The following is a 24,193-nucleotide window of genomic DNA, read 5'->3' as shown; positions in this document are numbered from 1 at the left end:
CAAACAGAGAGCCCTCCCAAAAAAAGAGAGTGGAGGAGTGGGGCCCAGTGGTTTGTGGTGAAAGTCGATGGAACACTGTGTTCTGGGTATGTTACTGCCCTAGCTATCTAGGAATTCATAAGCAAGGTAAAACAGTGAGAAGAACCTATTGGAGGAAGGAAGGAAACTCAACCACCTTCCTCAACTTTCACGGCACCACTTATATAAACTTGCGTGTGTATGTGCACAGAATTCACAGAACATAAAGTTCATCATCTCAACGATCTTATTTTTTTAATTTTTTATTTATTTATGATAGTCACAGAGAGAGAGAGAGAGAGAGAGAGAGAGAGAGGCAGAGACATAGGCAGAGGGAGAAGCAGGCTCCATGCACCAGGAGCCCAACGTGGGATTCAATCCCAGGTCTCCAGGATCGCACCCTGGGCCAAAGGCAGGCGCTAAACCGCTGCGCCACCCAGGGATCCCATCTCAACGATCTTAAATTGTACAATTCAGTGAAATTAGTATGTTTACAGTGTTGTTCAACCATCACCACTATGTAGTTCCAGAACATTTTCATTACTGCAAAAAGAAACCCTGTATGCATTAAATGGTCACTCCCCATTTCCTTCTCCTTAATCACTCATCTACTTCTGTCTATGTAGAATGTCATATTCAGATATTTCATATAAATGGAATATCTGGTCTTTTGTTTCTTTCACTTAGCACAATATTTTCAAGGTCCATCCATATTGTAGTGTGTATCAGTACTTCATTATTTTTTTGTAGCCAAATAATATTCCATCGTATGGATATAGCACATTTATTTATTCATTCACCAGTTGATGGACATTTGGATTGTTTCCAACGTTTGACTACCATGAATATGCTGCTATAACATTCATCTATGAGTTTTTATTTGAACATCTATTCTCAATTATTTTGGGTATGTACATAGCTAAGGGTGGGATTGCAGGGTCATATGGTTATTATGTGTTTAGTGGGCCATCTTTTAAAAATACAACATAAATAAAAACTTAAGTAAATTTAACAAAAAATATTACCATATTCCAGTAAGGAGTATGTGCTCTCAAGGAGAAGATGACAAAAATGGAGAGAGGGACAAATAAGGAGAGGAGGAGGAGAAGATAAAAAGAAAGAAAAAAAAAAGAAAAAATATGAATTCGTTGGGATATAGGTTTAGCACTGTAAGAGAAACCAAAATAGTAATAGCCTGAACAAACTAAGAGTATATTTTTCTATTTTTTAAACGATTTAATTTATTTATTCATGAAAGATAGAGAGAGAGAGTGAGAGAGAGGCAGAGACATAGGCAGAGGGAGAAGCAGGCTCCATGCAGGAAACCCAATGTGAGACTCGATCCTGGGACTCCAGGATCACACCATGAGCCAAAGGCAGACGCTCAACTGCTGAGCCACCCAGGTGTCCCAAGAGTATATTTTTCAATGGTGTAAGAGGGCCAGTGCTTCAATAGCTTCCAAAATGGCTACTCCAGTACCTACCATCACATTTACACTTAGGGTGCCAACTCATCCTGGTTTACTTGAGACCTTACCAAGTTTTAGCTCAGGAAGTCCTGAGTCTCAGGAACTTGTACAAGCAGGAATTGTTGGTCACCCTATAACACTCCATCCAGGAGGAAGGGGAGAGGAGAAAGTGGTGGTCATGCCTGCCCTTTAAAGGCATGACCTGGAGGTACATCTGTGGTTTCTGTTCATGTCCTACTAGGCAACACTCAGTCACATCTAGTTATAGGGAAGGCTCAGAAACTTAACCTTGACCTGGACAGCTATGGGCCCAGCTAAAACATGGGGACTCATTACTAAAAGAGGATAATGGTTACGCATAGACAACTAGTTGTCTTTGCCAACATACATAACAAAGAGAGGTACAGGAAATAAAGACACAATGGAAGTAGAGAGAGCTGTTCAAGGAAAACAGGGAGATACATCATCAAGTTTGTCATTGTTGAGGTTTGTAAGGCTAATTTTTAAGAGATTATTTCCTCTCTGTATACGTTATACTTCCACCATTGGTAGTAGTACAACTATTAATTTTATCTCCCTCCCTTCCTTCCTTCCTTCCTTCCTTCCTTCCTTCCTTCCTTCCTTCCTTCCTTCCTTCCTTCCTTCCTTCCTTCCTCCTTTCCTTTTAAATAAGGAACATCCTTTATCAGTCAAGATCCTGGCAGCAAATGGCAGGTTCAAGTGGGATAACTGAGGAGCATGTAATGAAGTGACTATCTACGGGATGAGGACAGGGTTAAGGTTGACTACAAGGACAGTGGTCCTTGGCAATAATGTAGAGCCATCATGCTCCTCACCCCTCCTCTCAAGGGACAAAAGGAAGAAGAGGTTACTGGGGCCCAGAAGGAACAGCTGTGGTTGTAGGAGAGTGCCACCCAGCAGGAGATATGACCTCCACTAAAGGAATGTAGTTAAATCAGAGTCCAGCAGGGAAGGAAGAGATTGGGGAATAAACACTCCCAACTGCTCTCTCCTCCTACCTCCCAATCTCCTTTCCAATCTGAGGACTGGTCTTCTTGGGCACAGAAATAGGAGGGGGCAAATCTGGAGGGGCAGTTACAAAATACCCACCAAGTCAACTTTTCATTAAAATGGCTCATGTGTACAGATTTAATAAGCATGATTTCAATGAATTAATAAACAATAATTTGAAGTAATAGTTACTTTACCTATTAAATTAGCCTTAATATTATTAATTGTAACTTCATCTAATGATGGTCTCATATAGAGACCTTGATTTGCAATTCCTTTGAACTCACCTTCAATCTTATTTTGAAGTCTGCTCTAGGGCTTCTGTCTGCTTATCCACCAGACTCACTTTGTAGCTTCCTATCTCTATTTTACTATATTGTGAAAAGTATTTTGTTTATCCCTTTAATAATCCCCTTGACATGGCTTATTAACTAGGGATGTACCCCCCCATAATGAAAACAAACAAATGAGCAAAACAAAACAAACCATTTTTGTGTGTATGTGTTCATCCTGGCTTTCAGTGATATACTTTAAAATAGATTCAAGCTCACAGAAGGTCACTGATCTTTAAAATTCCAGCTTTTATAATAAGAAGGCATATAAGTTAGCATGACAAACAGTAGCTCCCTAACTGATCAGTGGAAAAAGGATATGAATAAACAATTTTTAGAGAAAGGGTAAGAAATATTCGGCCTTATTAGTAATCAAAGAAAAGCAGATTCTAAACAATCAGATTCAAATTTGGTCAATAGCAAATTAGCAAAAATCAAAATTTGTAAACCTTATCCAATACTATTAAGAGTGCAGGAAAAGAATGTAACTTGTCCCATTTGCTTGGAAAGCATTTTGACAATATGTATCAAGACTCTTTAAGATATTGATAATATTTCCAAAATTGAGCAATTACCGTGTGTCAAAACCCTTTTCTGCAGAGTTTTCACCAGGTTTTCTATAGTTAATAAGACACATATTTCTTCTTTGTCTGGTGTGTGAAAGAGGGTAGATGGATAACAAGTAAATAAATCAACAGGATAAATTCAGGTAATGATAAATTCCATAAATAAACGTGTTCATGGGAGGTGGGGGGAAGGGGGGAAGTTCAGAGAAGGGTTTTTCAGGAAAGGGCCTTCTAAGAAATAAATGCTAAGTTGAGATCTACATGAGTAGGAGAAGCCTGTCATGGGAAGATCAGGAGAACAGAGTTCCAGATTCAACTGCAGGTGGCATCCCATTCTACTTGGGAGCCAGCTGGTGAGTCTGGGAAGTGGCTGAAGGCCTGTGTGGATGATACTAGGAGGTAGAAGAAGAGACCAGGAGAGTGGCAGACCAGCCCAAGGGGAGGTACATGCTGTGGTAAGGGTTGGGTTTTACTCAGAATATGATGGAAGTCAGAGGAGAAGTCTAATCAAGGGAGCAATGGGAATTAGGAAGGTCACTCTGTAAATCTGTATCTACTATCTTAGAAGTATGTTCAGGATATAGTATTTTAGATTCAACTCTACACTGGAGTTTATAGCACCCTGATGGAATAGAGGCTTGAAACAGAAATGAGGTCAAACTATCAAAAAAAAAAATTGTGTATGTTGTTTGAGTTGCTGCGTGCTGCAACTCTTGTGTTTATATAAAGAGGCAGTGTTACTCTTTGGGCCTCTTTTGTCTCAGCTGCAGAATCACAGTGACAAAGAGAAAGCAATGATTTGGAAAGCATGGCAATGAGACACACATGTTGTGCCACTGCTTTGGCTTTAAGGTCTACCATCCTCAGTTGACCTGTGGCAAATGTGGCTTTCCTACCAAGTAGATGAGAAAGTATAACTAGAGCGCTAAGGTTCAAAGATGAAACACCACTGGCAGTAGTCAAATGAGGCATCTAAAGATTGTATGCTGCTGATTTAGGCATGGATTCCATGAAGAAATAACACCTAGGGATGCCTGGGTGGCTCAGCAGTTGAGCGTCTGCTTTTCGTTCAGGGTGTGATCCTGGAGCCCTGGGATTGAGTCCTACATCAGGCTTCCTGCAAGGAGCCTGCTTCTCCCTCTGCCTATGTCTCTGCCTCTCTCTTTCTCTGTGTCTCTCATGAATAAATAAAATCTTAAAAAAAAAAGGATTAACACATAAACCCAAGAGAGCAGATGTTGCAGGATCCAGTTCATCTTAAAGATTTCAATGATTAGTCACAATACATGATCTAGTTTAAAATAATAATAATAATAAATGAAGAGACAGTGTTATATATTGCTATGAGTGTAATAACTGCAGGCATACTGCCCAAGTTTGAGGCCCAGAATCTCAGTAACCCTGCTTAGTGGTTAGATATGTATTACTAATAAGTGAGTATATCAGTCAGGACAGGCTAGGTTCTGCTGCAGTATCAAATAACTCCCAAATCTCAATGGCTTATGGCAACAAAGATTATTTCTCCCCCATGCTATATGGTTTTTGAGGACTAGGCTATGTTCTTTTCACTTCAGGATCTATGCTTATGGAGCAGCCTCTATATGGAATATTGTAGGCCATTGTGGCTAAGGGAAAGGGAATGTGGAGACCATGGGCTAGTTCTTAAAGCTTCTACTTCATAGTGATCCACTTCACTTCTGCCAACAAATTATGTTATTCCTGAGTTAATAGTATGGGCTTGGGGACTTTCATAGGAGAATGAGAAAGAGAGAAATTTGGGGAGAATAAAGGAGTTAAATATTTCAAAACATTATGCAGCACCTTATTTCCCTTTCTATCTGGTCCAGTACAACTCTTTAGCCTCCTTATTCTGAGCCTTTGGACATGCTCTTTCTGTAGCCTAAAATTGTCTCTCCATTCCCTCTTTGCCTGCCTAACAGTTGGTCACTTCTTCCACAAAACTGGGGCTCGGACAGAAGCCTCTACTTCCCCCATCATATAGCATTCATCACCCTCTCTGGTGACTATTCCCCCTCTCCACACACCCACCCTAATCTCTGAGTGTTGAGAGCAGGAGATTGAAGGCTTGAAGCCTACCCTGGGAGGGTCAGAAAATATGATACTGGAGCTGTGTTTCAAAGGTGAATAGGAATTATCTGACTTTGCCAACATTCCCCACCACCATGATACATTTGTCACAACTGATGAACCTGCACTTGACACATCATAATCATCCATAGTTGACATTATGTTCACTCTTAGTGTTGTACATTTTATGTACAATGTATATGACATTGTAGAATGACATGTATCCGTCACTGTGGTATCATACTATTTTTGTTACCTTAAAAATTCTATATGCTCTATCCTTTCATCTCTCTCTACTACACCCTCATCCCCAGCAACCATTGATCTTTTTACTATCTCCATAGTTTTGCCTTTTCCAGAATGTCATACAGATGGGATTATACAGAATGTAACTTTTTCAGATTAGCTTCTTTTATTTAGTAATATGCATTTAAGAATCTTCTATGTCTTTTCATGGCTTGATAGTTCATTCCTTTTCAAGTACTTGACTGGGTATATGTGTATATCACAGTTTATCCATTTATCTGCTGCAGGACATCTTGATGGCTTTCAAGTTTGGGCAATTATGAATAAAGCTGATATAAACATTTATGCACAGGTTTTCGTGTGGACATAAGTTTTCAACTCCTTTGGGAATTATCAAAGAACACAATTGCTGGATCCCACGGTAAGAATGTGCTTAGTTTTTTAAGAAACTGCCAAATTGTCTTCCAACGTGTCCATACCATTTTTCATTCCTGCTAGCAATGAGTGAAAATTCCTGTTGTTCCACATTCTCACTAGCATTTGATATTGTCAGTGTTTTGGGGTTTGGCCATTCTAGCAGGTGTGTAGTGGTATAAAAGATGGTTTTGAAGATGCCACATGGCAGATAAAGTGAGCCAATGAGAGGATTCCACTTTTCTAGAGCCTCTCATCATGGCAACTATGTCTTCAAATCTGCCTTATTATTGGTTCTAACAACCAAATTCAGTTAAGTCAAATAAGCCGAAATATACTTTTTTTTGGAAGTAAGATGTTTAAACAGAAAAAAATATTTAAGGTGGTTTATTCAATAGTTTTTTTCCATAAATATTTCCTTGACTTTCTATTTCTTTCTTTCTTTCTTTATATTTTTTAATAAATTAATTTTTTATTGGTGTTCAATTTACCAACATACAGAATAACACCCAGTGCTCATCCCGTCAAGTGCCCCCCTCAGTGCCCGTCACCCATTCACCCCCACCCCCCGCCCTCCTCCCCTTCTACCACCCCTAGTTCGTTTCCCAGAGTTAGGAGTCTTCATGTTCTGTCTCCCTTTCTGATATTTCCCACACATTTCTTCTCCCTTCCCTTATATTCCCTTTCACTATTATTTATATTCCCCAAATGAATGAGAACATACACTGTTTGTTCTTCTCCGATTGACTTACTGCACTCAGCATAATACACTCCAGTTCCATCCACGTTGAAGCAAATGGTGGGTATTTGTCGTTTCTAATGGCTGAGTAATATTCCATTGTATACATAAACCACATCTTCTTTATCCATTCATCTTTCGATGGACACTGAGGCTCCTTCCACAGGTATTTCCTTGACTTTCAAAGATTAGGTATAACTTCCCTATAGCTCCTGTTAAACCAGCAAGGATGAAACCTGTGTTTCCCTAAATATGAAATGGATAAAACCAGTTTTACTTTCCAGAGCTTTGTGATAAGAAATGAGGGGAATACCTCTCTTACTTTAGGCAAATCAGGTGGAGTTCTGAAAGGCTATCACTGTTAAAAATCACTAACAGTGAAAACCTTTTACTATCTTAATTTTCTTAACCTTTTGGTCTCATCAGTTCAACTTTGAGTCCTTAATAGTATAAAATGTATGACACTTTGTGCCTTATGTACCTGATCCTTTTCTACAGTGCAAACCCTGTCTTCCTTGACATTTTAGAAGGATGATTTTCCTCATTTTCCAAAGGAAAGTGCTATGATACTTTGCTATTTTTTAAAAAAGATTTTATTTATTTATTACTGAGAGACACACAGAGAGAGAGAGAGAGAGAGAGAGAGGCAGAGACACAGGCAGAGGAAGAAGCAGGCTCCATGCAGGGAGCCCAACAAGGGACTCGATCCTGGGTCTCCAGAATCAGGCCCTGGGCTGAAGGCGGCACTAAACTGCTGAGCCACCCGGGCTGCCCTACTTTGCTATTTTAAAATCAATTTTATAAATACTGTTGGGCATATGTATGCATTAAAATATGCATAACTAAAACATCTCTTATTTCATGAAAATAATGTATTTATGTTATTTTCATTAATGAATAATAATGAATGATGAATATTAACTTTCATCAATTAATGAAAATAACATTATATATAAGTATATATATATTATGAATTAATTTTATACATATATATGTATATATATAAACTGTGTGTGGTAGGTCTTCCTGGAGCAATCTTATCTGTGAGAAAACTGAGATTAGGTAATGTGCCCAATCATCCAGTAAATGATGGATGATGGAGCCAGGGCATGACCCAGGGCTCATGCATGAGTCAAAGCCCTTGTTATTTCCACTGTACAAGTGTCTCTCCTTGTGTCTGTTGTTTCACCAGTGCAATTAAGAACTTTCAGTAGCACTGTTAATAGCTCCATGAGAAAGATCCTTTCACCCCCAGAAAGTTTTTAGAGGCTAAAAGGCTCTGTGGGAGATGTACATGATAACAAAAGTAGAGACCTGAGGGGGTTGGACCCAGAAATGCAGTCAATTGGTTATGGATACTTGGTCATACAGATGGGAAGCTTTGTAGAATCTTTGGAACACCTCCCAGATGCTATTAGTGTAGTTTACTTCTAAGGCAGAGTCATTGAGTTGGATTTGTGTTCATTTCATTGGTTATTTCAATGCTGTTTATTTTAAATCTGTAAGCTCTTAGATATTTAATTAGAAGATAGAGATGCAAAAAAAAAGTAAATTATTTTAAATTTTTTCTTAGTTTTCTCTTAGTATTGTTACAGTTTATTTTTTTCTTGCTTAAATCTTTCAACTTCTAGTGTAAAATATGAGGTACAGATTCAACTTTATCTTTTTTCAGATGGCAATCCAGTTTTTGCTGTGGCATCATTTGCCGTATATGTGGCCACCCAATGTGATTTGAATCTCATTTCTGTATTTGGGAATGTTTTCATGTTATTTGCCCTGCCTTCTCAAAGTATGAGGCAACTTTCAATTCCCCACCTTCTGTTGTGGGTAGAAGAAAAGCACATGACCTAGGCCTCATCAACTAGGCATGTGCAAGTGAGGTCTTGATTTGTTAAAGAGCATCATGGGGAAACAGGTCCTACTACCTAAATATAGTTCCTGAGGAAGGTAATGAAGCACAGCAGAAAGATAAGAAGTCATTAGCAGCAACAACACATCTATGCTGTAAAGTGTGGTGCCAACACTAGAAGTGCTGCAACCATCCCTGTGAGCAGTTAAACAGGCTAACTTAGTTTTATTTTCTTTTCCTTTCTTTTTTTTTTTTTTTTAAAGATTTTTACTTATTTATTCATGAGAGACACAGGGAGGGAGAGAGAGAGAGGCACAGGCACAGGCAGAGGGAGAGGGAGAAGCAGGCCCCATGCAGGGAGCTGGATGTGGGACTCGATCCTGGGTCTCCAGGATCAGGCCCTGGGCTGAAGGCGGCGCTAAACCACTGAGCCACCAGGGCTGCCCGCTAACTTAGTTTTCAAATGCTTTACCTCAAAGCCTAACTCAGCGACCCTTCTAGAGACAATTTTAATCTACTTAATATTGCTTAATACATTTCTTTTCTGTTAAACTATCTCAGCTGGATTCTATGATTGCAAATTAGGACTCTGATTAAGATGTGTTGATGACATTTATTGAATAATTCATCTTTTTCTCCACTGATATGAATTGTATGTTTGGTGAAATTATGGTTTGGAAAAAATGAAATATCAGGAACCAGATTTACCCCTTGCCTGAAACAAATAAAAAAAAAAAACAGACAAAATATATGAAATAATAGGTTTGAAACATAACATTATGCGTCACAAGACCATGACTTCTGAAAGAGGGGAAACAAATGAGATGAGCCCTACAATTGCCTAAGCTTACATTTTTAGAGTTTTTAGGCCACAGTTCAGGCCAAGCCATGGGTTTCCTTCAGTTGAACAGATAGAATTAGGAGATTGGGGTGGCTAAAGCAGCAGCTAAAATTCACAGAGCAGAGTACCAGAGGGGAAAGAGCTGCACAAGAAAAGGGTTCTGGATAACTGTAAAAGGTCCTTTCTGAGTGGTTAGCTAAATGCTCTAAATACCCAGAGCATATGCATAAGTAATCTACCCAGAACTAGGGAAATAACTGTCTGAAAGGAGCACAATCATCAGAGCTTGCAGAGAACCAGGAATAGCCAATGATTGTACCAGGAAGAGTAAAATACATCAACATTCATGGGGCATTGGGTAAAGTTCTCAGAAGAGCAAAATAAGCCTTAGGCTAATTGCCTCAATAGTGTGATAAAACACTATAACAAAACTCAGGACTGTTTGTAGGAATACAAAAAATATCTAGGATCCATCAAAGCAAAATTCACAAAGTCTGGCATCTATTCAAAACCCACCAGACATACCATTCACAATGAGAAGAAACATAAATCCATTAAAACAGAACCATATATGTCATAGATGATAGAATCAGTAGACAAGGACATTAAAACAGTTATTATCAATATATCCCATATGATGACGGAGAAAGAGTAAAGCAGAAACATGTGAAGAAGACACATGAAAAATATGCAAAAGACCCAGGTTAAAATTCTAGAGATAATAAAAAACAATATCTGAAATTAAAAACACCATGGAAGAGATTAGCAGCAGACTAAACACTTCAGAAGAAAAATTAGTAAGCTTGAAGACATAGCAATAAAAATGGTCTAAAATAAAAGAGTGAGAAGATTGAAAAATGATTTAACAGGGCATCAAATAGCTGTGGGACAACTTCAGTGGGCCCAATATATGTGCAATTGGAGTATGAGAAAGAAGATAGAGAGGAAAATAAAACAAAAACATTTGAAGTAATGATCAGTTTCTTTGAAAATTATTTGAAATTTGTAAATCTACAGATCTAAGAAACTTAAGAACTCCAAACATAAGAACATGAAGAAAACTATCTTGAGGTACATAATAATCAAATTACTTAAACTCACTAGCATAGTGACATTACAAGAAATGTTAAAGGAAGTTCTACAGGCAGAAAAAAAAAATACTGAATGGAAACCTGGATTGACATAAAGGAATGAAAAAAACCCAGAAATGGTAATTATGTGGGTAAACATCTAAGATTTTTCCTATTATTTTAATCTCTTTAATAGATAATTGACTCAAAATAATAAAAATGTATTTGGGAGCTTATGATAATATGGGTTTTTTTTTAATTTTTATTTATTTATGATAGTCACAGAGAGAGAGAGAGAGAGAGAGAGGCAGAGACACAGGCAGAGGGAGAAGCAGGCTCCATGCACCGGGAGCCCGACGTGGGATTCGATCCCGGGTCTCCAGGATCGCGCCCTGGGCCAAAGGCAGGCGCCAAACCGCTGTGCCACCAGGGATCCCGGGAGCTTATGATATATGTAAAAATAAAATGCATGAAAATCAAAATATCACTAAGGACTGAATGGAAGAGTAGGGAGGTTTAAAACTGTGTTCCTCTTTTAAAGTAATGATTAAGTTTGTAAAAACTGAATGAACTTTTGCAGAACTCTAGAACATAATAAAAACTTATAACAACCAGAGGAATGCTAATGGTGAAAAAAGCTACTAACTTTTTGTAATATAGCATTGTTTGGGATTTTTACTTACCTAACCATTATCCCCCACTTCCCAGAATAGCAGCAGCCACAAAATGTCTCAATAAATTTAAAAGCATTGAAACCACACAAAGCATAATCTTCGACCACAACAAAATAAACTTATAAATCATTAACACAAGAAAAATAAGAAAATTTATGAAGTATGAATTAAACAACACTCTTAAATAATCATTGGGTTAAAGAAGAAATCACAAAGGAAATTAGAAAATATTTTGAGACAAATGGAAGCAAAAAGACAACATACCAAAACTTAGAGCATGCAGCAAAAAATATGCACAAGGGAAGTAAGGGATCTCAAATCAATAATTGTACACCTTAGGAAACTAGGAAAAGGAGTACAAACTAAATCCAAAGCTATCAGAAAGAAGAAAATAATAACAATTTGAGATAATTGAAATAAGGATTAGAAAACACTAGGGAGAGTTAATGACCCCAAAAGTTGGTTCGTTGAAAAACAGCAGCAATATGAGAAACCTTTAGCTACAGTAACCAAGAAAAAAAAAAAAGATTCAATAAAATTAGAAGTGAAAGTGGGGCTATTACTACCAACCTTAAAGAAATAAAATAATTATAAGAAAATACTCTGAAAAATCGTACACCAACAAAACAGATAACCTACATGAAATGGCCAAGTTCCTAGAAACATACGAACCACTAAAATTGCGTGAAGAAGAAATATAAAACTTGAACAGACCTATAATAAGTAGAGAGCGAATCAATAATCAAAAACCAGCAAAGAAAACCTGAGGACTAGCTGACTTCATTGGTGAATTCTATCTGGTTCAATTAGGCATGTTGCCCTGCCTTCTCCCTTTTTCCTTCCAGATATTTGTTCCCTGTTTTTGAATGGCAAGCCTCCCTGATTTTTCCTATTGTGTATATGTGGACAGACTTTTCTGTGGTTTTGCTGTGTTCAACTGAGAAATCTTCCTGGAACATCTGATATCACAGATCTCCCTGGTATCTCTGGTTCCTCGCAGCCATGCCTGGTCATGTCCACTAAGTTATAAATTGATCCTGGGCATTACAGAGAAAAAAGCAAGTACTCAGATAACCTGGGGAGAACTGTGTAAAGAAGGAAGTTGGTTCAGAGTATACATGTAAGAAGAATCAGCAAGGAATTTGGAAGCAATAGATTCAAACTGTCAAGGGTCAACTCAATATTTATTGAGCAACTGCTATTAACTAGTAAGTATAGTAAGCATAGATTCAAAGAAAAATAAGACAGGATACAAAAATCCCCAGGCAGAATCTTTGAATGAGAAGGCAGGCATGCCCGATTTAAATGCAGGGAATGCATAAATATTGGGCTCAAGACTGAGTCAAAGGCTTTTATATCAGGGATCATGATCACCCAAGGGCCAAAAGTTTCAAACCGTGGCTCTAGTCAGCCCAGTTGTTATCAAAAGAGTAATAAAAGCAAACAATTGCCTTTTGCTTTCTACTTGGGATGTAGAAATCTTTAAGAAATGTTATTCCCACTGTAATGATGAGAATGAGCTGAGTAATCTACAGAATCATGGTTAAATCCATTAGAAGCTCTCAAAACAACCTAATAAATGAAAATCCATGAAATGGCAAGACTTCTTAGGAGAAAAGAGTCCATGGATGATTTCATTCATGGTAGTAGAGTAGCAGAAACAGCAGAAGGAAGCATCTGTGGATGCAGGCAAGAGGAACATAGCTGAATTTTAAATAAATTTTAAAGACAGGATGTGTACTAGAATGACCATTTAGAATTCTCAGAATGTGAAGACACTGGGGAATTTGAACCAAACTGCCAACTCTTTTCCATAGACCTTTTCACTGACTTCTCAGAAGAAAGTTTAAGACAGGCCATTTGAGAGACCTCTCTGAAACACAAATGTGTTAGGCCTGTTGATGTCTGAGTGTGAAATGAGAGAATGGAAAATCACTCTGGGCCTTACACTGAATATGAAGGAGCAGTTTCCCAGTGGGTAGAGACAAGCAATCTCAGAGAGCCCCCTGAAGAAACCCCACAAGCATTCCTGGCCTTACACTGAGTATCAGGCAATATCTGGTGCTCAGAGGAGATAGAAAAACTCAACAGGACCCCCTGGAATACAGTCACACAGGATCTGCTGACATCTGTGGATAGATGAAGAAAAGGAAGATGAATCTTCCAGACATTCAGATTCCAAGTCCTGTTAAATATTCTGATACCAGAAGGTCAGGACTAGAGTGAAACAAATGAGGCAAATGAGGAACTTGCCCTTGGCACAAAAAAGGGGTACCCCAAAAACTCAGCAATTATGATAAATAACATTTTAATGAAATATTTATAAAACCAGGTTATGCAAAAAATCCATAATAAGCAAAATCTAAAAATTTTATATAATGATAGAGATGGTATTACTGATTTTTCCTTCTCCCTCAGATTCCAGAATAGCTCAGCACAGCAGCATTTATGGATGCTGTCTCTTTGTGTACCTCAGCAAATACCTCACTTATCTTGCCTTAGTCCTGGTCTTGACCTTCTCTCAAATAATTCAAAGAGACCAATATATTGGCATCTTTAATTTTAAATGAAAAAAAAATCCTGTCAATCCTGAATTCTATATCTAGCAAAAATAGCCTTCAAAAATGAAAGTGAAATTAAAGAGTTTTTAAATAGACAAAAGCTGAAATAATTGATCTCAGCAGATCTGTACTGTAAGATCTACTAAAAGAAGTTCATCAGTATAAAAGAAGTGCTGGGCTCTATCTGAAGGGCTTCAAAAACTAATCGTTTGGTTATATTTACAATAAACCAAAATTAAACTTATTCTGTGAGAAGAAAAATTAAGATCACTTACTTGAAAACAAAGATGAAGCCTCACCTTCCAACTTTCTTTCTTATTAGTTCCTTCCAAAGAAGTCTTAAAGCTGTGACTGACATTTTTCTCATAATGAATCCTTACAGAGCATAGTTAAGCTTGTGGTAAGAACAAGGGGAGAGGAAGACATATTTAAGAGCTTTACTATCAGTATAATCCTTTCTAGTTGAATGTTGGTCTCCTCTTATTCCACTAAGTCAAAACACAAATCAGCACTGCTACTCAGTTTTTAACATTTTTAAATGTAGTTACTTATGGAAAGTATTCTTCATACAATTGTATATGTATTGCTTATATACCTCAAGTTAAATTGATGGCTTTGGTGTATGTTCTAAAACAAAATGAATAATCCAAAAATTAATATTATTAGTTGTAACTGTGAGATGAGTCCTGACATCAGTGCTGAATACCACTTTGTATCTTTCCCCTTATGTTCTCTATAGTGTAGTACTCCCCAAATCATTGAGCTGCTCTTAAAAACAAAAAAGAAAAACAGCTTGACATTGTGTACATATTTTCTTTTTGTTGATCAAATCACACATTTGGAAACCCCAGGTAATGAAACTAAGTGGAGTATATATCAATCTTGGCTTAGTATTATAGGTGGGCAGAATTGCACAGTGCATATTATTACATTACTCCTTTGATTGAACCTTATGCTATCTAAATTGCTGAAAAATAATTAATCCATTATAAAAGTTCTTTAAGCTGAAGAGAAATTATATTGGCCAAAAGTTGACTTTGAAGGAAGGAATAAGGAATAGCAGAGTTGAAATATAGAAAATATAAAGGCAGAACAGATAAGACAAACAAAAATAAAACTTAGTAGACTTAAAGTCAAACAGATTCATAATTATATTACCCATAATAGCCAAGAACTGAAAACTGTTCAGATATCCATCAACAGAGCATGGGTTTAGAAACTACGGCATATTCAGACAATGGAATACTATCAATGAAAGGGAGTAAACATCTTATAGATGTAATGACATGGATGGATCTTGAAAACATGCTGAGTAAAGGAAGCTAGGCATGAGAGTACATACTGTATTATGTCATTTAAATAAAATTCAAGAACAGGCAAAGCCAATTTATGTGGATATAAATTGGAACAAAGGTTACTCTGGGCAGGAGTATTGACTTGAGAAAAGCACTTAGAAACATTCAAGGATGATGGAATGTTGTCTACCATGGTTTGGCAAACTTTTTCTGTAAGGGGATGAAGAGTAAATATTTTAGGTTTGAGGTTCATGTGATCTCTAGTGCAACTATTTAACTTTACCATTGTAACATGAAATTAGTCATAGATAAAACATGAACAAATGGATTGGCTGTGTCCTAATTTTATTTATAGACACTAAAACTTGAATTTTATATAGTTTTTATGGTCATAAAATATTATTCTGAATTTTTTCAAACCTTGAAAAAAATGTAAAAACCAATTTTCACAGGCTTTGGAGAAGTAGGTGGTGGACCAGATTTAGCCTGTGGGTTGTAGTTGGCTGATCCCTATTCCATATCTTTTTAGGGGTGTAGGTTATATGGATGTAGGCCTTTGTAAAACCAATGAAACTGTTCACTTAACGTCTGTGAATTTCTCTAGATGTGAGTGAACAGGAAAAGTCCTTATAAAAAAGAAGCAAGGAGCTTAGTACTGATGTTCTGTTTGTTTCATTAATTGTCACAGGTGCATTGCATTAACAGAAATAGCATAAGATATTTACATTTTCATATAAACACACCATTCTTGTCCTACTTAAGGAAAGAAGATTTTTTTTTAATTTTTAACATTTTATTTATTTTTAGAGAGTGTGTGTGTGTGTGTGTGTGTGTGTGTGTATGCATCCATGAGCAGTAGGGGGGAGGGGCAGAGAAAGAAGGAGAGAGAATCTTACACAGGCTCCACACCCAGGGCAGAGCTGATGCAGGGCTCAATCTCATGACCCTGAGATCATGATCTGAGCTGAAATCAACAATCTGATGCTTGACTAACTGAGCCACCCATGTGCCCAAGGAAAGGAGATTTAGACAGGAAATATTGTATTCTAATTGTTTTGCAGTTGAGGAATCAAGATCCAAATGAATTCTATATTACTAGTTGCTAACTTTCTTAAAGACTTTTAGAAACTTCTGATGTCCTTTGGGGTAAAAGTCAACTCAACTGGTTAGTGACAGGATTTTGACTGGAAGGTTTATGTATGCTGGAACTTATTAACCAGAAGTGATTTCTGATAATACCTCCAGGCTAACATATGTGTTGGCAGTGTCAATAATCTGCTGCTCAGTTCTTTATCTGCCTTGACCTCAGCATATCTTTTGATTTCTCTGAATAGTTCTCCAAATTGGTATTCTGTCCTGCTTTCTTTCCAGGATGCCCTCTCTCCTGGTTCTCCTCCTGCTCGAAACATCTCTCTTGGTCTTTTCACTGTCTTTTGCAGGTCCCTGTGTGAATGCTCTCCTCACTTTCCTTAGGCTCTAATACCCTGTGCCAGGCTTCCTCCCAATGTGGGTAGTCTCTTCACCCTGATTGGACTCTAACATATCACCCTAGGTGACTCCCATTCATGAATGCTCTCCTCACCTCACTTGGGCTCTAGATATTCTTTGCTGGGCTCACCTTCTGTGTGTCTACCTTTTTCACCCAACTTGGCCTCTCCCTCTCCATGTCAGGCTACTACTCTTTACTATTTCTAGTCGATCATTCCATATCAGGCAACCTGTCCTTATGAAGTCATACTTTGCTTTGCACTCTTACTGCCTTTAGGACTGAAATGTCCAGGAAGAGGAAGGGAAAGAGCAGGGAGAAGGAAAGGGAAATAAATTTTAATTACTAAATTTTTATTTAGCTCTTTGATCCATATAACTTAAAGCATATATTGATTAGTTTATTTACACTCATTTGTAATGCTGTATTAATCATAAACCAATTTTTATATATGCATGGATCTGCTTATATATTCCCAACAATTTTATATTTCTATTTTGATTCTTTCATCATATTGTAGTTTAAGGAGAATCGACATTTTTACCAAGTCATATAAGGAAACAGAACTTTTCAAATCTTCTGTTATGCCTGTCAGTAAAGTCTTACAATTTTCCTCATATACGTTTTATTGATTTCACCTTATTTTTTTCTTAAGTATTTTTAGTTTTCAAGATCATAAATAGTTCCTTTTTTTCTCATTGTATGTTTCAGTAGATGCTAAAGAAATAGCAATTCTTTTGATTTTAAAAAATTTTTATATTGCACCAACTTTTTCACTCTTAATATTAGCTTTAACAACTTGGCATAAATGCTTTTGGGTGTTAATGTAGTAGAAACCATTCATAGGACTTGAAAATTAACTTTCAGGGGTGCCTGAGTGGCTCAGTTGATTGGGCGGCTTACTCAGTTTTGGCTCAGGTCATGATCTTAGGGTTCTGGGATCAAGCTTGTGGGTTTTCTCTCTTCCCTTGTCCCTCCTCCTGTTCATGTACTCAATCTCTCTCTCTAAAATAAATAAATAAATCTTTAAAAAATTAACTTTCAAAAGCAACATGAATACATCTGCCTTACAAAAGTGAGAGAATTACAAATAATGCTAAATCACCTTTGACCAATACCCCCAATTCTACTGTGCCCCTCAACTATTATCATGAGGTTAAGTATATGTTTCATAGAACATATATACCATTGGTGCACATTTTCAAATATTATGAAATGCGACTTTTTCATCCAAAATGTGTTTTGCTAATCTATCCTGATTGGTACATCTAAATATATTTCACTAAAAAAAATATAAATATAATTCATTTCCAAATGCTCTACAGCTTTCTGTTAGATGTATTACATTCCATGTATTCATTTTATTTATTCATTCCCCAACTGAAGTACATTTAGATTTTGAAGTTTTTACAACCACAAACAATGCTGAAATGAACAAACTTGTTGATGTCTCCTAGTTTACATCTGTGGATGTTTTTCTAGGGTAGATATAAGTCTCCGGGAAGTTTAAGATTATTTAAAAAATTCATTAGTATAACTATGTGTGTCTCTTAACATTCCTGACATTCTAGGTAGTTCAGTGTATGATAGGAATGTTTAGTCTTTTCAGCCTCTACTAAAATGAACATATGATTTTTCTCTTTTAACCTGATTTGGTGAATTGTAGTAATTTTCTAATCTTGAAATATCCTTGTATTCATATGATAATCCTAATTAATCATGGTGACTTAAAGAATACTGGTTTTAATTTGTTGATAAATTTTATTTTTTTTAAGATTTTATTTATTTATTCATGAGACACAGAGAGAGGCAAAGACATAGGCAGAGGGAGAAGCAAGCTCCCTACTGGGAGCCTGATATGGAATTTGATCGCAGGTCCCCAAGATCAGACCTGAGCTAAAAGCAGATGGTCAACCACTGAGCCACCCAGTTGTCCCAGTTTGCTGATATTTTATATAAAAAATTTCCGTCTATGTTCATGAGCCTCATTGACCTAAACTTTTCCTTTTTTATATTCTCCTGGCCCAGATTTGATAGTAGAGTTTTGCAAGTTTTTATAAAATGCTTCAGATATTTTTCCATCTTTCCTATGTCCTGGAATCACAAGTATAACATTATATGCTCTTTGAACCTTGGTAGAACTCATCCCTAGTGATTGTTTTTCCAATTAATAGTTAATTATGTAATCAAAGTCCTCCATACCCCCACTTATTTTTAAAATCTGAGATACCTATTTCCGGGATAGTTATATATTTGTATCTTCTGCTTCTATTACAAATTGTCAAAAATTTCCCATAATTCTAATATTTAGTCTTAGCTATGTTCTTAGAGTGACAGGAGTTCGGGTGTATATTTGTAGAATTTATCCTTTATTAATATAAAATCCAGGGATCCCTGGGTGGCTCAGCAGTTTGGCGCCTGTCTTTGGCCTAGGGCACGATCCCAGAGTCCAGAGGAGTCCCGTGTCGGGCTCCCTGCATGGAGCCTGCTTCTCCCCCCTCCTGTGTCTCTGCCTCTCTCTTTCTCTATGTCTATCACGAATAAATAAATAAGTAAATCTTTTATATATATATATAAAATCCTTTTTTCTTTTGATTTTCTTTTCAATTATATTAACATTGCTATATCCATCTTTTAACCTAGTATTTTCAGGCTTTCTGTGTCATTGGAGCTTGCTTGCAATCAAGTTATAGCTGGATTTTGTTTTTAATCCAGTGTGTCTTTTAATTTACGACTAAAATTAACCCATTTATATTTATTGTAAATATTGATGTTTGGACTTACTTCTCTCGTCTTATTTTTTTCTATTTACTGTACTTCCATCTTGTTTCCTTTTCTCTTTTTGCTCTCATTTCTGACTTTTTTTGGACTGGATAGGTTTTCTTTGTTCCATTTCCCCCCCTTCCTAATAGTCTGTGAATTATAAATCCAATTTAATTCTACAATTTGTATTTAGACTTAAAAATGTATTGAATGTCATATAGTCAGAACATATATGTTAAAGGTCAATACCCGGAATTAGCCTGCTTCTATAACCCCTTGAAAACCTTTCTGAACTTCTTCTGATTCCCAGTTTCACACTTGTAAAGCTGGGACCTTGAGTTATTCACTTAATTTTCATTTATCTTAAGGATTAAATGTGATGCCATGTCAAGCTCTAGCCTTTATTAAACAAGGGGCCTCCAATTCCTTCATTCTCTTTCTTCTTCATTCAGCCAAAAAACTTCGGGTCCAATAGACACAATCACCTTTTTTCTCCTTTGTCCTTCAAAGTCACCTCTTCCTATTTCTTGCATCATTATGGCCTTCATCTAGTCCTTCAATTTCTATATAAGACTCATAATATCTTCTCTTCCCTTTACCTAAAAAAAAAAAAATCCCATTCTGCATTGTACTGAATGGCCTCTCTTGCTCTAGATTCGATGAACGTCATTTCCCAATGACTCCATGCCTTTCTTCATTTTCCCTTCAAAATGGCGGACTTCAGACGTTCCACGAATAACACCACGTGCGCCTGCGCCTCCCGCGGCCATTTCGCCCAGCAGCCCAAACTCCAGCCTGTGCTTCGCGAAGCGCCTGCGCAAGAGCCGCCGGAGCCCGGTGGCTCCGCCCCCTAGCTGAGTACGCCTGAAACCGCACGTTCCCGTCCCTTCCCTCCCCCGCTGACTCTGCACCGCCCTCACCCCTTTCCTGTGAGATTCTTCCGCCAAGTGGAAAGCCCATCTTCCGTCGACAGCCTACGCAACTGAAGAGCAATCCAATAGGCACATACAGCTCTGGGGCCCGTCATTCAGTCTTATCTATGCACCCCTGCAGTTTTCCTCTGGGCCCTAAAGTTGATAAGCGATTTCGCGGGACTCTTTTGCATACCGCAGGCAACAAATGGAAAGAATGGCTACGGCGGAGGGATCTCTCGCTTACGCTCTGTGTACTTTAACCTAATGGGGGTCGTCCGGGAGTCGGAAGGGGGAGGGGAGAGGGAGGAGGCAGCCAAGGAATTGTTTTTTTCTCTCGCCCCGCCTGCGCCAGGCCGGCCAATGGCGACGGGTTGTTTACCCAGGAGCCTCGCCCAGCTTCCTGGCCTGGGCCAATGAGCGGCGGAAGCGGCTCCGAGGGGGCGGGCCCGAGAGGCTGTGCGTGTCTTGTGAGAGCTCTTGAACCAAGTCAGAGCTAGAGCTGGGCGGCTGGAAACGGCGGCCGCCGCCGGTGACTCAGGGAGGCAGGAGGCGGGGTAAGAGCGCCGCGGCCTCGGCTGAGGGGAGAGGAGGAAGAAAGATGAAGGCGCCGATCCCGCGGCCCCGCCGCCCCCGCGCCGCGGCGCAGGCCGGGGCGACGGACGCCCGGGGGTCGGCGGCCGGGAGAGCGCCGTGTCGGGGCGGGGCGGGGCGGCGGGGCAAGTGCGGAACCGCGGGCCGGCCCCTCCCGTGGGGCCGCCCGGGGCGGGGACGCGGCCGCCCCAGACGGGGCCCTCGCTTCGGGCCTTTTCTTTCCCGGAGCGGGGGAGCGGGGGGGCGGGGGGGCAACACTTTAAAATCCACTTCGGCTGCAGATAATTCTCCCCTCACGCCCTCCTCGTTTAGGTTTAAGGTTTTGGAAAAGCGAAAGTTGGGAGAACGAGGGTCACGCGGCGGTTGGGCCCGTGTTTGCGGTGGGGGAGGGATCCGGGGGGCGGGGGAGGACGCCAGTGTGGAGATCGGGTGTTGGGTCCTCCCTCGCACCGGCCGCCGCCGCCGCCGCCGCCGCGGGTCTCGTCAGCCGAGCGGATTGGGACCCATCCGTCCGCCCCTCCGCCGCCGCTTCCCCCGCGTCCTCTTTTCCCGACCCCCTCCCACCGGCAGCCCCCACCGCATTTTGTTTTTGTATTTTTGCAGGGAGGAGCCCTTCCTGCAGGCGTGGAAACCATGGTGCTCACGCTCGGAGAAAGTTGGCCAGTATTGGTGGGGAAGCGATTCCTCAGTCTGTCCGCAGCCGACGGCGGCGACGGCGGCCACGACAGCTGGGACGTGGAGCGCGTCGCCGAGTGGCCCTGGGTCTCGGGGACCATTCGAGCCGTCTCCCACACCGACGTTACCAAGAAGGACCTGAAGGTAAAATCAGCTCCCGGGCCTCAGCTGTCGGACGTTTTGTAGTTACCTTGGTAACGAGACAGCCAGCGGGGGGCCCCCCCCTCCCCTTTTCTGAAAGGGCGAGATCAGAAAGTTGGCATCTGATCTGAAGGTGCAGAAAACGAGACCTTGAAAGTCTTTGAAATGGTTGTGTAGAACCGAGGTGTGTTTGGCCTACAGTTGCCTGTGTTTAATGACGGCCTTGGGGTTGCTCAGACACGCTTCGCTGTTGCCCGCTCTGTGCCCTAATAGGACTGTATGGTTACTCCTCCGAAGGGGGAGTATCGTGAATATTAAGATTGGTCAGGTACCCAGATGATGTGAGGAATCATTAAGAATTGATGGCTAGCGCTTTCGGGTGGTTGGTTGGTTTGTTTGTTCCTCCTAATTTCTTGGGCCAACTTGTTAAACTTTCAGACTTGTTGGAAATGAAGTGAATGAAGAGGGAGGAGCTTAGTTCTGTTTGGCATGTTAGGGTGGGTACTTGTCCGTATATGGTGGGTCACGGTGGAAGTGGGTTCCAGGTCTTTTCTGTGAGGAGTCCGTAGGTAGGTGTGGGCTTTGACCATATATGGAGGGCAGGGGTGGAGCCGACCCTTATATGGTGTGTTAGAGGAATGGCTCTGAAATATATTCCACTTTGGTGTTTGGGTGGAGAGAGAGAAACTAGTACAAGTGTGGACAGTGATTTTTAATCAAAACGACACTCAGAACCTTTTTCAGTTACATCTTTTCAAAAAGAGGTGGAATTCTAATTGTACTGTCTAATAGAAAATTTTTGGTGGCAAAGGATTGTCTGGGAACAACCAGTAAGGAAGCTGTTCTACCAACAAAGACTCCTTTGTGCAAAAATAACTGGAGAAAGGTCCCTAACAAAGACTCCAAAGTGGTGATAACTTGAAGGAAGCCTGTTAGAACAGAAGAGATTTCCACCCTGGGTAGTGGATATGTTTCAGCATCTTCACTTGGTCATTACTGCTTTTTCTTGAAAACTATATTCAGATTGGGAGGAAGTTTTAGCATTGGCAGTTGAATACATGTTGATTTCTGACACATCATTTGAACACTTGAAGGTGACAGTACATGGCCAAAACCAGGTTTAGTCTGCAAAGGATTGTTGGAAAAGAATATGTGTTCATACATTTTTAAAGTTTTCAGCTTGTGTTGTCTTCATATTGAAAAGGAGTGACTGTTGAGCACTTATCCATATGCCAGGCATCATACTGAACACTTCATAGCCATGATCTTATTAATCCTTACAGCAACTCTTCGGGAGTAGGTACTAATATTGCTGCATTTTACAGACAAAAATATCTGGCTTGGGGAGATTAAGTATCTTACCAAGGTGACATACCTAGAAATTGGCATAGCCTGTGTTCTCACCCAGGAGTTTTGATACCACCATCTTTACCAGTATGCTCCCTGTGCCACAAAAGAACTCCTGTCATACACTGTGAAGTTTGGTTTTTCTCCTTTTCATTCTTCCCAGCAAATGGAGTTTTGTGGGCGAACCTATTTGCTTTAGGCTAATAATCTTTCTCCATAAAGTGGGCTTTGTGTACCAGATTTCAATCATAGTTGTTGTGGTTTATTTCACCTGCCAAGTAAAAATTTTTCTAGTGCATTTGTTTTTATCTGATTTGAATGGAAACAAGATTTGAGTCTTTAGTTCTTTGGCAGATGATGACAGACTAGGTGTTCTCTTCCCCAACAGGACCTAATTATAGACCTGTTGGATTAAGAAGGCAATCTAGGAGGTCCTTTTTGTGTATTCTTTTTAATTTCCACTTTTCTGCCACCCTCAGTATTTGAGGTGGTGGTAATAACTCCCATTTGCAGAATGAGAAAAATAGATTTGGGAAAAAGAGTCTTGCCCAGATTTGCATAATTAGCTGCCCAGTGATGGAGGGAGAATTTGAATTTAGGTTTGGCTGTGTCTTTTCCATTGCACTAAGGTGCCTCACCTGATGATAAACAGGGATTTTCATTTCAAGAACAGTTTTAACTGTAGTTGATTTTTGCTTTACCTGCAGACTTTGAAATTCAGCCTTCATGTAAGGTGGAAATTACTTGATTTCTTTTATGTAGTCATGATTTATCATTACATTCCTTAATTGAGTAGCAGATGGTTTAAGTTTAAGGGCATATTGTATTAGCAAAAACATAGAATTTCAAAACCCTAGAACTAAATTGTGCTTGGGGAACTGCAGGCAGGAGCTAGTAACTTAAGACCATGCTTGCACTTGAGCTTAAGGTATTGAGTTTTTGAGGTTGGAGTGAGACTGGGGTCTAAGATGAGTATAAATGAATACAATTCCAGTTGTATGCAACTGGTTTGGTGTTAGAAGTACACGTTTGTCTAGTTTGATTTGCTATTAGTTGAAGATGATGTAATGAGGCCAAGGCTTGTTAACTTTGTTATAAACTCT

At 39.3% G+C, this 24,193-nt stretch overlaps 1 protein-coding gene across 1 annotated transcript in view; it reads left to right on the top strand.

The window, feature by feature from the left end:
• The first annotated feature begins 20,752 nt into the window (after positions 1–20,752).
• Positions 20,753–24,193, top strand: part of KDM3A (lysine demethylase 3A) — a 53,708-nt gene continuing 50,267 nt past the window's right edge. Inside the window, exons 1-2 of the mRNA XM_025453850.3 lie at positions 20,753–20,890; positions 21,531–21,746. Coding sequence (XP_025309635.3) covers positions 21,561–21,746 — 186 coding nt within the window. The 5' untranslated portion in view covers positions 20,753–20,890; positions 21,531–21,560. The remainder of the gene's footprint in view (positions 20,891–21,530; positions 21,747–24,193) is intronic.

The sequence above is a fragment of the Canis lupus genome, chromosome 17 (assembly GCF_003254725.2).
Source record: "Canis lupus dingo isolate Sandy chromosome 17, ASM325472v2, whole genome shotgun sequence".
NCBI classification, from domain to species: domain Eukaryota; kingdom Metazoa; phylum Chordata; class Mammalia; order Carnivora; family Canidae; genus Canis; species Canis lupus.
Note: the sequence above shows the minus strand (reverse complement) of the source record. Positions and strands in the feature narration are given on the sequence as shown.